The sequence below is a fragment of the Anopheles maculipalpis genome, chromosome 3RL (genome assembly GCF_943734695.1).
Source record: "Anopheles maculipalpis chromosome 3RL, idAnoMacuDA_375_x, whole genome shotgun sequence".
In the NCBI taxonomy this organism is placed as follows: domain Eukaryota; kingdom Metazoa; phylum Arthropoda; class Insecta; order Diptera; family Culicidae; genus Anopheles; species Anopheles maculipalpis.
Genome location: NC_064872.1, coordinates 91,952,477 through 91,968,673, shown reverse-complemented (window position 1 = coordinate 91,968,673; position 16,197 = coordinate 91,952,477). Strand labels below are relative to the sequence as shown.

General features: G+C 43.1%; 4 protein-coding genes across 5 annotated transcripts in view; 2 read left to right on the top strand and 2 right to left on the bottom strand.

Moving 5' to 3' along the window:
- Positions 1–564: 564 nt before the first annotated feature.
- On the top strand, positions 565–3,492 carry LOC126561218 (endoplasmic reticulum metallopeptidase 1-like). Its single transcript, XM_050217165.1, has 5 exons — positions 565–605; positions 674–1,433; positions 1,506–2,165; positions 2,227–2,730; positions 2,812–3,492. The coding sequence occupies exons 1-5, from the start codon at positions 565–567 to the stop codon at positions 3,490–3,492; spliced, it is 2,646 nt and encodes an 881-aa protein (XP_050073122.1).
- Positions 3,493–4,185: 693 nt separating this feature from the next.
- On the bottom strand, positions 4,186–10,260 carry LOC126561217 (endoplasmic reticulum metallopeptidase 1-like). The gene is made up of 5 exons (XM_050217164.1): positions 10,256–10,260; positions 6,844–6,976; positions 5,505–6,776; positions 4,941–5,444; positions 4,186–4,867 (listed from the first exon to the last, which is right to left on the bottom strand). The coding sequence occupies exons 1-5, from the start codon at positions 10,258–10,260 to the stop codon at positions 4,187–4,189; spliced, it is 2,595 nt and encodes an 864-aa protein (XP_050073121.1). The 3' UTR covers position 4,186.
- Positions 10,261–12,993: 2,733 nt separating this feature from the next.
- Positions 12,994–16,197, top strand: part of LOC126561514 (serine-rich adhesin for platelets) — a 38,532-nt gene continuing 35,328 nt past the window's right edge. For both annotated transcript variants that reach the window (XM_050217709.1, XM_050217710.1), the window contains exon 1: positions 12,994–13,124. The gene's annotated coding sequence lies outside the window, so the exon portion shown is untranslated. The remainder of the gene's footprint in view (positions 13,125–16,197) is intronic.
- Positions 13,321–15,048, bottom strand: LOC126561215 (uncharacterized). Its single transcript, XM_050217163.1, has 6 exons — positions 14,986–15,048; positions 14,507–14,898; positions 14,254–14,430; positions 14,036–14,185; positions 13,678–13,941; positions 13,321–13,576 (listed from the first exon to the last, which is right to left on the bottom strand). The coding sequence occupies exons 1-6, from the start codon at positions 15,046–15,048 to the stop codon at positions 13,474–13,476; spliced, it is 1,149 nt and encodes a 382-aa protein (XP_050073120.1). The 3' UTR covers positions 13,321–13,473.

Genomic DNA, 16,197 nt, shown 5'->3' with positions numbered 1-16,197 from the left:
CTTGAATAAAAGCGTTGATTGTTTTTTTATTTTGGGAAAAAAAAGTTTTAATAACGTTTTTTCGTATTCATAATTAATCATTTCAAAAGTTAAGTATTTTTGCACTCATTATCCCGTCCCGGGAGTACCCCGTCATCGTACAAAAAACAATGACGCTTCTAGTGTTATTTCGATGTTTAAAACATACACACTGCAGCCTGCCAATACGGCACTGGACCGTAATAATTAATTGTAAATAAAAACACTGCAGCCTATCGAACGATGTAAATTATTGCTTATTTTAATGGTACTTTTTCCCATTTCATTGTGTCTTGCTTTGTATTCTTTCGTTCGTAAGTCGCCATATCTTAATCGTAAGCGAATTTAATCGACCCCTGATACATCTTCTTTGATAGACTATCAGGGCAATGCTTTATCGGAGTGTTTGTGTATTGTGATACGGGTACGATTGCGCGGAGCTATTAAATGCCCCACATGCGATATGATAATGGTTTACCCGATTATAGCATTCCACATTTGAAAGGGTCGGTACCAGTTCCTCTTAGTCTACCATACTCTTCAGACATGGAAGAAAGTGAAAATCAGACACCGGCGAACAATAGCTTGTAAGTTTGCTATTTTGCAAATAAAAAAATAAAAAAAAGTTCATTTACCTCCCTGATCTCGATTACAGATCATTACTCACACAGAAAAAGCCTTCAAAGCACGAAGAACAATTATCTGCTTGGTGGCTGCTTGCTATTACCGGTGCGGTTGTAGGAATCTATCTGCTCGTCTATTGGAATTGGGTGTCAATGCCAATAGCTCTGCGACGTGTGGATGAATCAACCTATCCGGATCGTTTCATTGCAGAGGTGGCTAAGCAACACCTGTTTGAGATGAGCAATGTTGGTCCTCGAGTGGCTGGCAGTTACGCCAACGAAATTATCACTGTTCAATTTCTCTTGCGGATCATCAATGAAATCATCGCCGAATCTAACCCGGCACACCGGATTGAGTTGGAAGTGCAGCAAGCCTATGGAAACATGTTTCTGGACTACGAGAAGTATCCACAGACGAGTGTATATCAAGGCATCCAGAATGTGGTTGCTCGTATAGTTCCGTCACAGGGTAAGGAACCGGACAACTATCTGATGCTTAGCTCCCACTTTGACAGTGTGCCGCAGAGTCCCGGAGCAGGTGACGATGGCACGATGAGTGTCATAATGCTGGAGGTGTTGAGAAAGATGTCACAAAACCCACATCCATATAATCATGGTATAGTGTTCGTATTTAATGGATGCGAAGAGAATACGCTTCAAGGTTCCCATGCATTTGTGACGCACCATCGCTGGTTCGACAAGGTGCGTACGTTCATCAACATGGACGTTGCGGCAAATGGGGGACGGGACATCATGTTTCAAGCCGGACCAAAGTATTCGTTCCTTATGAAAGTAAGTATAAACTGTGCCATATTCTCGTTCCTTTTTAATCACAGTTCCGTGTGTTTATATTTCAAACAATAGTATTATCGAGATAACGTTCCTCATCCATACTGTACGGCTGTAGCGGAGGAGCTGTTCCAGGCGGATCTGGTTCCGTCGGAAACGGATTACTACGTGTACTCCAAGTACGGCAAAATCCCAGGCATGGATTTCGCGCACAGTACCTGGGGCTATCTCTATCATACGGCGTACGATACGTACGACACCATACCTAATACAACACTACAGCACACAGGCGACAACGTGTTGGCCCTCGCGAAAGCGTTAGCCAACGCCGAGGAACTGTATGACATTCGTGAGCATGAAGGTAGCAAAGCAGTATTCTTTGATTTTCTTCACTGGTTCCTGGTCTACTACCCATTATGGGCATCGATCTTACTCAACATTGGTCTATCTGTAATTGCACTTTCGGCCATCATTTTATCACTATGGCTGTTGTCGCGAAACACAGATCTCAGTCTCTGGCAGTTGCTGCTACAAGATTTGACGGCCATGGGTGTGGTTCTGCTGTCAATTGTTGTCGGTGCTGGGCTGTCTTTGTTGCTCGCAGTCATTTTAAATGCCGTCGACTCGACGATGGCTTGGTTCACGCAGACATGGTTGATCTTTGGGCTCTACATTTGCCCTTTTCTTATTGCAACATGCAGTGGTCCAGTATTATATATTCACATTGTTAAAAACGTAAGTGTGCCCAATGATTGTGAGGAATTGCTTAAGTGATCAGCATACTATCTCCCAACAGAATCGTCTGTCGCTGCATGCGCGTGTTCAATTGCTGCTTCATGCAACTTGCGCTCTATACGTGTTGATACTGATCGTTCTGACTGGCATGAGCATCCGATCGGGCTATCTATTCACAATGGCCATCCTGTTCTACACCGTTACAACGTTGGTGAACGCGTTATTCAAGCGGGCATCCTTTTACTGGATATACGTACATCTTGTAGGACAAATCGCTCCGATCGCATACTTTAGCTCCGTTTCGCTCACCGCTTTTGGCACCTTCATTCCAATGCAAGGACGTGGTAACGCGGGTGCTAATCCCGAGCTACTGATCGCATTGTTTGCTGTGCTAGTGGGACTTCTGGTGACAGGTTTTCTTACACCGTTAGTCGCTTTGACACGCAAAGGATATCTTTTTATAAGTCTGATTTTCGTTTTCTTCATAATTTCAATCATCGTAATGGTAACCTCGGCCGGATTTCCTTTCCGAGCTCACACCTCGCCAGAACGATTTTATATCTACGTAAGTAATTTATTGCTACATTTTTTTTTCGAGTGTTTTTACTGTACTAAGCAACAGAAACTTTGTTTAATTCCATGATAGCATTGTACGCGCGAGTTTTATCATCAGAATGGAACACTTAGACGTCTCGAGGGTGGTTTCTACGTTCACCCTCAGGACCGGTACACAGGAGATCTTATCAGAGAGCTAGCGATCAAGTCTAGTGCCAATGCAGTACCGCTGGGCGATCAGTGCGAAAAAGAACTGTATTGCGGCATTCCCTTTTATCAAAACTCACATCACGGACAGCGCGAAAATGGTTTGTGGATAAAAGACAATACGTTTACCATTCCCGAAACAATTGATCTACAGTATATTGGCAACCAGCATGATTCCAACCTGAGTACGACTACTTTCTACTTTACCGTGAAAGGAACAGATCATATGAGTTTCTATGTTTCGCCGGTAAGAGGAGTGCAGCTGGTTGACTGGAGCTTTAGTAAGGACATTCCTCGTAGTGGATTGTCCTGGAATGGACAGGATGTGCATTACATAAACTTCGTCCACGGAATCGACGATAAACCGCACGAGTTTTACATTACCGTGCAAGGTTCAGCGAGCAAATCGTCAGAGACAGGCTGGAATTTTTACTTGAACGTCGTTGCGCAGTACATGCACCATGAGCAGTACCGTACGCGCGAATTCCGCCAATTTATTGACCAGTTTCCTGACTATGCACATGTTGTTGCTTACCCGGCACATCTCATAAGCAAAATTTTCTAATCACGTTCATCAGCATTCGCCGATTGAGTTTGAATAAAGATTTTATGAAAATAAACACGGCTAGTTACCCAACAAACTGAATAGTGTGTTATGCGAACGATCGATACAGCATGCTGTTCACTCGATTGTAACATAGAAGAACGAATTGAATTGGTTTTTTTTTTGTGGTTTGTGGCTCACCAGCAGGCTGGCTACAATTGAAGCGTGAATGATCTACATCAGGTGAATTTGTTCAACCGTCGCGACAATAATACGTGTATCAAACAATTGCGCAATAAATTCAAATAAATACAGGCTTGAAATGCGTGTTCATCTGTAGGGTAACAGTCATTGTCGTACGTACACTTCACCGAACAAGATGTATTTTAATTTACAACAATTGATGGTAAGTTAAAGCAAACTTATTATGTTGGATACATAATTTATTGAACATTTTCACGCTGCTTACAGGCTATGATCGCTTTGTTTCTATCAATTAGTTTGATTGCAACTGCAGCACCTCTGCTAGCCTACCAAACAAGCTCATACAAGCACATTCCTCGGCGCGTAGAAATAAGAGTATACCGTGGCCCTGTAGATCATTACACTGGATCAGTTCCGTGGGGTTATTTTGTCCGACAGCCCGCTGATCATTCGAAATAAATAGCTTCTACTGACACATGAGTTATACGGTTCTTGTTGATTTACTTTCCAGCTAGAATATCCAACTTTCCAAATATCCAGGATAAGCGACGGTGTGTGCGTATTTGGGCATTTTATCCAGTAGTGTTTGAAACTCCCGAGCACGATACACATGATCATGATGCATATACTGAGCGACAACTGAGATATAAAACATGGAACTATCTGATTGGTTTGATGATTGGTGCTCAATCTCAACGTAAAAACTTATTGGTGTTAAGTCCAATGAACCAGAGAAAAGGTTCACGAAATAAACGTCTTGATCTTTCCATCGTTTTCCACTTGGGGGAATTTGTTCGCTAAAACTCCATCCAACCAATTTTCGCCCGGCCATAGGAGATACGTACAGGCTCATATGACTTGGGCCTTGTATGCTAAAGTAAAAACGGTGCCGGCCGGGAGTTGGTGACTCACGAGAAACAAATTGGAATCTTAACGGTTCGGGCAGAATCGGTGGTTCCACTGCAGGTAGCCAGTAGCTTGACACACTCTGTCGATGATAGCGGTTGATGTAAAATGGAATGCCGCAGTAAAGCTCACGTTCGCACTCCGCGCCAAGCGTTTGAGCATTGGACCATTCTGGAACATCGGATTGTAATAGTTCCGGCGTATGGCGATCTTGTGGATGAAGGTAGTAGATCGCACCCGAGTCACGTAGTGTGCCGTTTGGCCAGTAGAAATTTCGCTGGTGATGCTGCCATACAGAATAAAAGAAAAAAAAAGGAGCTTTACAATATTTTGCCCTTGCAATGATGATAGATACTTACGAAAATGTAGTATCGCTGGGGTGAAGTTTGCTCCCGGAACGCGAAACCTTCTGGGGTGGCTGCAACAATGGCCGTTACGAGGAAAATTAGCAGTAGCGTACCAAATACGTACAACTTTCGCCGAAACAGCACTATAAATGGTGTCAAGAAACCGACTAACAGTAGCGTCAAAAGTGAGGAAAAGAGGGCCATCTGTAGATCCGGATTGGAGCGATTATCGCTACGACCAGTCATTGGAACAAACACAGCAAACAGTGTCACAGCCAAAGAGCAGAAGTAAAAAATCGGTATTAGTTGACCGACGAGATGCACATAGATCCAGATCTTCAGCCGAAACTGAACGATCATGTTTACTATCGTCGTGGCGCAGTAAAAAATGATTGGAAACAGCAACACGAACGCAGATCGAATGCCACCGATCGATAGCGTTATCAGCAGTACGGCATAGATGCAGTGTTGTGCATGCAGGAAGAGAATAACCCGGCCTTGATCGTGCAGGAAGAGCTGGCGGTGAAAGAAAGTGATTTATAATAGTGTTATAAAACGTACGTCGGAACAACTCACGATTTTCCGAAAATGAACGTACACAAATGGCCCTAGGGTGAGACCAGCGATGCACGGTACAAAGTACAATCCGAACAGCAACCAGGTGGAGGAAAACCAACTCATCGATCGACCGCACGCATCAAATATGACAGCCACCAAAACTGAAAGTCCAGCTCCTAGTATGATGGACAGTGTTTGCACTATAAGAGCCATACCAGACTCGAAGAGCACATTGGTGCCAACTGCTCCTTCCTTTCGCACGATCATGCAAAGGGTTCCAACAATGAGCCCCAACGAGAACACTCCCAGCAGAATGTTGATGATCAGTCCGGTCGTTTCCGTGTAGTACACCAGAAATAGGTGCATAAAGTCGAAAAATACAGCTGTTCCTTCGCTATGTTCCTGTATGTTACCCAGCTCGTCAGCATTGCTCAGGGCGCGCACAAGCCCCAACAGATTGTCTCCAATATGCTGCAAAGTTCCGCCAGATATGGTCTCCCGTGCATCCAACGCTGTGTGGTAAAGGTATCCGTAGGACGACAAGGCAAAGTCTAGTCCCGGCCAACCGCCCTGCTTTGAGAGTGTTTCGTAGTCGGTAAAGGACGGTACCAGTCCCATCTGGAAAACTTCTTCTCCCAGCGTATTTGCATACGGACGACAAATGTGATCGCGATAGTAAGCCATCAAGAATGGATAGTTTGGACCGGATTGAAACATGATCTCTCGCCCACTGTTGGCAGCTACATCCAGATTGATGAAAGCCGCAACGGACTGCGCCAGTGGATGTCCTCGTACAAATCCATGTGCACCCTGCATAGTGTTCTCCTCGCACCCATTAAAGAGAAACAGCACTCCATGCTGCATTGGCGATTTGATACTTTGTGTCAACTGGCGCATCAGTTCCAGCATTACCACAACCATTGTACCATCGTCACCAGCGCCCGGACTCGTCACCGCACTGTCAAAGTGTGCATTCAGCAGAAGGTACTTTCCACTAAACCAGCCCCGACGCACAACGGACACGACGATATTCTGCACATTACGGTAGTAGCTCGTGATGGGATAATCATCGTAATCTAAGAAATAGCTCCCACTGGCTCGCTGTACCTCGTACACAACTTCATACTCGGGAAGAGCTTGGCTTGCGATACGTTCGACTAGTTCATAAAGCGTATCTACTGCAAATTTTTCGTTTGTTTCACTTCCGGCTACCCGTGGTCCACGGCTTGTTAGCGCACCCAGATCATAAAGGGCTCGTTCCGCCACGAAGCGTTCGTCAGCTGACTCAACCTGGAATGAAACCGTGATGCAATAGAGTACATGGTTCAAATAATCTTCTACCGTTATTCATACTCACTGCATCGGCCAGATATACTTCACTCGGAAGAGTATTCCAGTTCCAGTACGTGAGAAAGTACACCCCTATACCTATGCCGGGACCGAGGACACACCAAAGCAGTTCCAGTGTTAGTATGTTCGCAAGCAGCTTCCTAAAAAACATGCCAACATGGGTAATTCAATTTGATAGCTCGCAAGATCAAGCTCTCAACTTACATGCCGACATTTACCAGTTTAAGCTCCGGCTTTCGGGACACAGCACACGCACCAAAGATTGAATGATACTGATGCACGACTCGCTCAAATCACCCGTGTACCACCCGGTCACCCGTTATCTCGAGTCGTGGGAAGTGACAAAAAATGCTAAATAAAAACCATTCGCTACGTGTATGACGAACTCTGTGCTCTGTAGGTTGTTGTTTTGGGGCTTATCGCAATAGCATAAGCTATTCCCTTGTTCAATTCGGCAATCTGGTTGATAAGATAGTTTTTTATGTGTGCGCGCAATGCAGACGACTGGTGGCTGTTAAACATTCGCGCTTGATTATTAGAAATCTGCATGGGGTACAAAAATCATTTGCCAGTGCGGCGAGGTATTGTTTGGTACATCCGATAAATTGCCTACATTGGGAGGCATTGTTTTAGCTGGGTTAATTGTTTAATTTACGAGCTCCAATCGGTTGATGACAAGGGAACCAAGGCAGCTTGTGACAGCTTAAAAATTGTTTATGATTTTAATCTCCGTTGAGTGGTCATGTTTTGTGCTACGAGATCATTGGAGATGACGACGCTCTTGCCTGTGCTTCGACACGTAAACAGAGAGCAATTTTCCTCACGTGGTGTGCTTTTCCTCGGGGTTTTCTTCGGTTCCAGCTATCGGCTACTTTTCGGTCCACTCTCTGTGGAATGTTTTCGTCGCGCTCACCCTAACCAAGCACGCGCTTTCTACACGGTTCGAGTGCTTTTCTCGTAGCGTCGTTTATAAGGTAGAACGCGCGCGCTCTCGCTCTCTCTCATTCGCTCTCTTAGCAGGAAGTAGAGTCCGCATCGAAAATTGCTGCATCTCGGCATATCCGGCCGAGTCGAACATTACGAACGAATAAAAGTACCGACCCGAGGACGAAAAAGCTCAATTTTAAACGAAACGCCGCCGTGGGAGCTTGGCTTTTAGCGTGCGTAGTTCAATAATAGGTCGGTTTGGTGAAGCTTTGTGTGGGTTTGCCCTTTTTTGTTTTGGTTTCTGTGTGTGTATGCTGCGCGTTCACGTTGAAAACCTTCCCATTTTCTCAACCCTTCGAAATATTACGCGGTGGCGAGTGGGATGTGTAAATAGAAACAAAACTACGAGCTGATCGTACCGAATAAAGTGAAAATTTAGAATTGTGTGTTGTGAAAAGAGTTTAACAAATTTTTACCGCACTCCTAGAAGATGGTAGAGGAAAACAAACGAGTGGAGTGCAATAATCAGTGCCCAGCGTGAAGTAAAAAATAACGAGAGAGCAGAAGCAGAATGGAGTTCGAAAAGTCTTCCTTTTATTTCTCTCACTTACAGCACCATGCGAAAAGTTGACTTTTCGTGTTGTTTCATTCGACAGAATTTTAGAAATTGCTACTGCAAAAGTTGTTCGCCGATGGGACGGGATTAGTCAGCGACTTGTCGAGTCTAAGTGTCCCGTTTTGCTAGACGAGGGGTTCCTTAAACGGCGTGTATCAATCGATAAACTTGTGTGTTCTCTCATCCACTCGGACACTCGCCATAGCACAACAGCTGGCTTGTTGGATTATGCTACGTACGTACTGCGATAACCATGTGCTGATAGCATAAGCGCACAGTTTCCCTTGGATGTTGCGATGATTTCCGGTCATTGCACCAACCGAAGCAACCGATTGCATTGCGGCCTGAAACTGCAGCACCAACGCGTGAAAATGTTGGTCCGACAGGGTAAATCCGCACGGACCTCAAACAGACGTGGGTTTATAAAGTATTCAATAATGTAAAGTGTTGCGGCAGGCAGCGTGGCGTATGGATCGCTGCTAAGCATCGTTCTTAACCGTTCCGTTGACGATGATGACGACATGACAACGTCGTCATTCAACACAATTGTGTCGACATGTGCCTATGTTTATTGATTATTGGATATGGCGTAGTATAAAACATATCCCCATCGAGCCACGTGGTCAAACAAACCATCCTCACTTTTGCCGAAACATTTTGCGTATTTTGCGTTATGAATTTCTGTCTTCTATGTGTGTGTGTGTGTGTTTTTTGGGGGAAGTTTTTTGGTCATTTCCTTTGACCGTGAAGTCTTTAATCTCCATGGGAATCTCTGCCCATGTTCAAATTTAAAGGCACTTGCACGATTTGCCTGGGAGAGCAACAGCAGCAACACAAAGAACGAGAAACCGAAAGAATTTTAATTTCCGGAACCGGCGGACGAACCTTGCGAAACAGTACTATGTGTCTGACTGTGACGAGAAGGTGGTTCCTGTGTCTGTTGTTGTTGTGCACAATAGGGATAACATCAAATATAGGAAATTATTATTAGCAATGCAGGCAGCAATCGTCATCAAATTTCAATTATGTGAACCTCGGCAGAGCTTGGCACACCACTGTTTAAGACCCAGTGAATTTTGATGGACTTTCTCGTAATTGGAAGCACGATTACGATTGCAGAAGCAGAGGCCAAAAGGACACTAAATACAAGCATGCCTGCATAAATGAGCAAACCATTAGCGTAGGGATGATGGTTTCAAATAATGTAAAATCTTCAAACCACTCACGACCAGCTCCCAACCAATGTGAAATGGATTCCAAATTCTTGGTAAGTAAACAGTGTTAGTAGCAGTCCTTTCAAGACTATAATCAAAAGCCCCGAATCAGTCATAAATTATGCAAATGCTTTTGGTGGAATATTGCAATTAGCTAGAATGCTGACGAGAGGTACAAAACATTCGAGGGATATTTGTTGTTTGTCATAAATCTTAAATTAGTTTAATAAGCCTTTCAGATATATTTTGAAACTATAAAACATCATCTTGCTTTCTCCCAATTTCCACTTGACTTTTCATTATTTTTATTTAACAAAAATATAGCGATGCAAGTGAAAATTCGCTTTACACGACAACCGGTTGATCCGTTGGGTTGTTTTAACAAAAAAGTTTCACTCAATAGCAAAATGAAAATTGTTTTCATCACTTATCCCTGGAGATGTGCCTTAGGCTAACATATATTCACACAATCCTTTCACTGGAAACTGACTGACACTGAAAGGCCGTATGAATCAACTTTCATTATGTAGAACAGAGAACGATATATAGCTGTGTGGAATCGATAGAACCTGCAGAAACTAAAGTTTTACAGTTCGTGGGGCATGCGGTCAAGTTTACTGTTTTTCGCTTCACTGTTTGCGCTCCCGTGTCAGGATACTTACCACATATCTACTTCTGAATTGAGTGAAATGTCTGAGTGCGACACATCTGTCAATAGGACTGACTGTTATAGAGCAGAAGGGAGGGAAAGGGAGGGAAAAGAAGAAGTTGTTTGTCTTTAGACAAAGACCATCGAGACCCCCATCGGACAACGATGAGAACCGTTTTTTTATCAACGACATGCGGGTGGTTCATTGAGCCTTCCGTGCTCAAAGTTTTAAAGATGTATAAGTATCAAAACTTTATCACCCCCGTGTTAACATTCTAATCCCCTCAGCAGATCATACGATTGCGTTCACGGGAAAAGGACCAAATCTATCCATTAGAGAAAACGCTTCCTTCTTCATGCTTGTTCAGGGGGTAATGGAAAAAGCTGTGCTCAGTAACTTAATAAAAATCTAAAGTGTAGAAAAGTTGAATAACGCTCCACCAAACCGAATTTGTCGTGATTGTTTTTTCTGTTAGTGAGTCATAGAAAACTTGCAGGCCAGGACGACCTTTTACCTTTTTGGTTTTAAATATTTTCCGAAGAGAAACTCAGAAAAGGTGACCAGAATGAATGGTACACAAAATTAGTAAAAGTAGAAAGTAAATTGAAATTCTCCGACCTGATTTAGAAGAGGGTTAAAAAAGGAGGATGATTGACCGTATCATCTTCAGGATGGTAAAGAGCTGCAAATACCAAACTTTACTGTTAAAAGTACGTGGTTAGGTTATATCACGGGAGCCAGAGTTATGTAATTGAAATTTACAACACGAGCTACACCTCCGTTCCCATGGCGACTACAATAGTGCGAAAAGCATGAGAGCAGACAGTGGAATCGCTTACCAGATTCCGGTAATTGGCTCTTGGCGCAATTGCTGTGTCTGCGTTATGTCTCGCTACACTTGCAAATCTGTAGTTTCAACTAACGCGTCACATTCAATGGAAACACCAGACGCAAAGCCGAACGACTGGCTGCTGGCCTGGGTGGATAGAAAATCGGTGTAGAATTTAGCAAAGTTCCTTACCCCGGTACAAAATGGAAAACGCTATGACAACGTAATGTTTCGTTGTTTTCACAGCGATCGAAATGTTCCAAGGCATAAATTATGGCAAATGTCTGTATACCTCTATCTTTCCTTTTGCTTTGAACTACCTTTTAATTTTTAAACGATTAGACCCGAACTTCTCCTTCTACGTGCCTGCAAAACATAACCCTGAGAGTAACCCGTTTCTGCCTTTAGATTTATCTTAGCAACAAGTTGAATGTATAGTTGAATAAAATGATACTTGCCTATTTCTGCTGCTTCCTTCAGTATCATATTAATTCACTTATGTGCATGCTATTTATCTGATTAAAACATGATAGAAACATGATCTGAATAGAAACATGATAACTCAATGTGCAGTAAATTTTAGACGCACATCTAACGATTAATATTGTGCTTTTTTAACATATCCTACACAGAATTGAAGGTTGAAAAAGTAGGTCATGTTTGGGATATTGCACAATTCAGCGCCAAGTGTAACTTGCAGTTTGAATTCAGGACAAGGTGATAGAAAATTCATTAATCACCTTTTTACTTCCTGTGGCGAACTGTAGTGTCCTTGCCCTATGAAGGCTGAACTAAGCACTACTACAGTGAACCGCGTATATCCGTGGATCTAAACAAACTTTCAGTAGGTCATTCTTTCAGTGCAATGACCATCATCAGTTTTACAGCTACAGCAAACTCATCGCAAGCCTCGTTCGACCAACCGTTACTACGTGTTTTGGTTAGCTGTCCTTCATTGAACCATCCGACCGCTCGACCAAGCTACCTATTTTTCTCGTGACTATGTTTATCTACCAGTTAATCATTTCTTTACTTTCAGCTGCTTTTCATTCATTGATTTTTGTGGTAGTAGTGGCTTCTGAATGTTTAGCATAGAAAAGTGTGTAATTTTCGTAAAATTTAAATTTTTTTCATCACTTGTTTTAAAATTTAATCAACTTTATACTGATACTGCTTTTCTAATTCGATTTCTTTATTCAGATCGCTTAACTTCCATGACAAAAACTGAATACTGCGTCTCACTTCCGTGCGGATGGTTGGTATGTGCTTCATCGGGCCATTGAAACCGTCACTTATCATCATCGTTCAATCAATCTCGTAAATCCGAACAGTTTTCCAGAGCCATATGCGGCTCCAGGTGTAGTGATGTTGATTTGTTCGTACAAACATTTGTTCTATTGAGTGTGATCTTGTTGGTACGCTAGAATATCTCTCTCAACGGGGTTCGGCGTTACCGTTTTGTGATGTTTTGGAGTGTTGTGTAGGAATGGTTATGTTATCCTTAAACTTCCAATATGCCTTTGTTCTGCAGTGCTCGAATGTTTACGTTTACGTTTGTTGTTTTGCAGCATGCGGTGGTGTATGGGGGGTGAAGTGCAATTACCGTTTGCTAACAGGCGGATGTAACGTGAGTGCAAGATTATGTTGTTCGCTTAGATCTAGTGCGCTGCAAGGTTCACGAAGCAAGTGCAATCAAAAGCAATATTTATAAATATAGCTCAAAGTGGTGTTATACAATTTTGAGTGTGTGTGTGTGTGTGTAGCAGTGTCAATGAGTGTGGTGGAAAGCTTGGTGCGAAGGTGTAGCGAGCCGGAGATTGGCACTGTTTAACCATATCAGCTCAAGTGAAAAAGGAAGCAGAATCTACAAGCGACGATTGTATATCAGCAGTGTAACAGTGTGGCAACCTGACATAGACTTTCAAGCTGTTCCTGTGCGGTTGTTATACTTTTGAACGGGGGGCCAAACATAGCAGTACGGAAGGTCTCAGGAGTGCTCTAGCCCGTCTTCGTAGGTCGGGCCCACTCCCTAACCCTTCCAGTTCCGAGCATGTAAGTATATTTCCCCTTTACGAAAACATTTGTATGAAATTCAAGAAAATTTAGTTTTATTGATAATTAACATGCTTTTCAAATGACTATACTGTCGCACAAACACACAGACGTCCTAACCGTTCGATAATGTACATATAATCGATAAATGCATTTGAACTGGACTAATTCGAAACAATGGAATTCAATTTGCTTGCCACAAACGCCGATGAGACACCGCGTGCCCGTATGAAGCTGTAATGAGATACAATACGTACTAAAAACAGCCACCCATCAACCGGCAGCCTTTGATGAGGCTAGTGCCGGTCAGCCATAAATGCTGACGATAGGTTGTGCTTGCATTTCCTCTTCAATAAACGCGCAATCGATCAAGCTCGTCAAAACCAGCAGAATGGCCAGCATTGCGCACAATGAACGTAGCCCCGTCAAAGTGCATTCGACGCTCTTCACGTCTGTGTAGGATATGTATAGGCAAAGGTCAGTGTGAGTGATGCTGCTGCCAGAGGGTAACTTGAAAAAAAAAACGGATTGAAGTGAAAAAAACAAGTCCTACCGTACAAACAGATGGGAGGACGTTCCGAGCGATGCGGTGCAATGGATAGAATTTGTTGTGACTGTCGCACAACCGTTGGTGGGGCTGGTGCGAATCGAGCAGCGGTTGTTGGAACGATATATCTTCACCAACCCATCACCACCCTGAGTGATACGGAAGCCATTTACCTGGAACTGCAGGCTACCCTCTTGACCGAGCTGGTAGCTCGAGTTCTGGATGATTTGCCATTGGTCTATGTAGTTATGGGCTGCTGGTACAACGCCACTGCAACGGGGAATAAAAGGAGAAGGAAACCCGAGGCAATCAGATTGTTAAAACTACAAATCCCGACAGATTATGCTGCTGGGAGGGTGCTTACTTGAAGAAAACCTGGTTCACATAATCCGCTTCCATATCCATACTAATCATGTCTGACGTGGTACGTGTGCCAGCCGAATCAACCAGGTAAATTAAGGCGTATCTTGTGCTCGTTAGGCTAATTCCTTTATGCCACATTTTAGCAAAACGGCTGCGTGGAGAAATGAAATGCATACAGCAATCATTGCACAGTTCTCAACTATCTCCGCATGTACTTACATATAAGGATATTTCCGTCTTGCATCGACTGCAGCTATATCAACTCGTGGGCCGTTTTGAAATACGATTCCATTTGGATGATGCATCGCAGTAGCTAGCGTATCGCTCGAAATAGCTATTGCAATATTATGGTTACCATTGACAACCTTCACCGATGCGTCCGCCGTCATGTCCACTCTATGAAAAACAAAAAGGCTTGTCTTATTCAACTGTTTTATGAAGAAAATCTCAATATATCAGAAAGAAAACTCACGTAATTGAATCTCGCAAGCGCAACTGTATGACACCATTATCAAGCAAGATTGGTCCGAAAGGAAATTGGGTAGACTGTGTAGTAGGCTGTTGAAATGGAGACTTTAAGCAGCTTGAAGCTGGCATTGCACTGTTGCTAGGGAATACATTTATGATCTGGCTCTGGGTCGGTCTTGCTGAAGGACCCGTTCGAGCAATGTCTTCGAGCGAATATGAGGAAATCGAGTTCCACACGCGTGTATTAACGGGAAGATGTGTTGGGCCGATGTAAGCAATTTCTTCAATTTTATTGCTGCCCTTGCTGTTACCGTTGCTGTCGCCCTGTGAGTTGGATGGTGCTACTACATTTATCCGACGCAACGGCAGCGTGAAGGGCTTTGCTGCCAAATTTAACTTTAAAAAACGAGCGAGGAAAAGTATTTATCGTCAGGTGTTTTGTCTATTGCTGCGCACACATAAGGGAAGTATTTGTACCCATACCTTGGAGGGAGACTCAGGACCGTCACCACCACTAATTTGACCTTTCCCATTCGTGCTGGCCATATCCTCTTTTCTATTGCGCCACATAACACTTCCGTTTGTGGTTGCTGCACGGAATTGAAGCACTTTTGTGATCTAATCGTACTTTACACTGCACGCTATTCACTTTACGAAAATTTTCGCTAAGAAAGGTCCTGCACCTCCTTAGCCAACGTACCGTCCAAATACTAATGATGCAATATCCTTGGTTTTGCAAATATCCTAAATCGATGGAAGTAACCTTGTTGGAAGTCACCTAGACTACCTATGGTTACTGCAATGCACTTTTGAATTTAACCGATTTGCTATCCGAAAACAATTGTCAAACATGTAAACATACAGATCCTCCTCCTCTCCCCGCCCACCACCATACTGCTTCTTCTTTTTATCCACGCTGACATTTAGTTGACAGGCCACAATGCTTGGAGCGCTCAGTATAGGGGCAGTGTCGCATGACGCTGTTAAGTAATCTAATTTTTAATAAAGTTTCCTTGAGTTTAATCATTCGAAATAGTGTTTTAAAAGTGCACCGTAAGCTTGTGGTATATGAATTGTGAAATATTGTGAAAAGTGTATAAATAGCGTGATTTCATTGGCTCGATCACTCATATCGAAAAAGTGAGGTTAGGGATATATGGAAGCCGTTCGCTACCTTCTTTTGTTTAATTCGTAATTCAATTTGTACAGTTTTTATTGATACTCGTTGATGAAATAATGTTACAATGTTTATTTTGTGAAAGATTAATTTTATGAAAATGGCAGTGTGTTCAAATATTCAGTAAAAATCCGTCCATAGCGAAAACTTGTTCGAGTGGTGCACATCGTACAAACTCTTACTGCAACCTATCGGTGAGCTAATAGTTGCAGAGATAGGTCACCCGCATGGCTGTTACACGAAAGGAATCATCTCAACCGATACAGAAGGTACGAAAACCTTTGTACTGCTTCAAACACTTTCATCTCAAACGTTATCAATCCTACAAACGAAAATTGTGACTTTTTCAAAAGTCTTGGCAACCGGCACGATGTGGTGATGCCCTAGTCATCTTTTGTTTGGACGTTGGGTGAACTCTCAGATCCGACGATGGTGTTGCGCTCTGTAGTCCGTGTGTTTCAAATTATGCGTGCCGCCCAGAAAGTAAATTATGCTCCAATGGGTCTGATGAAATCAAT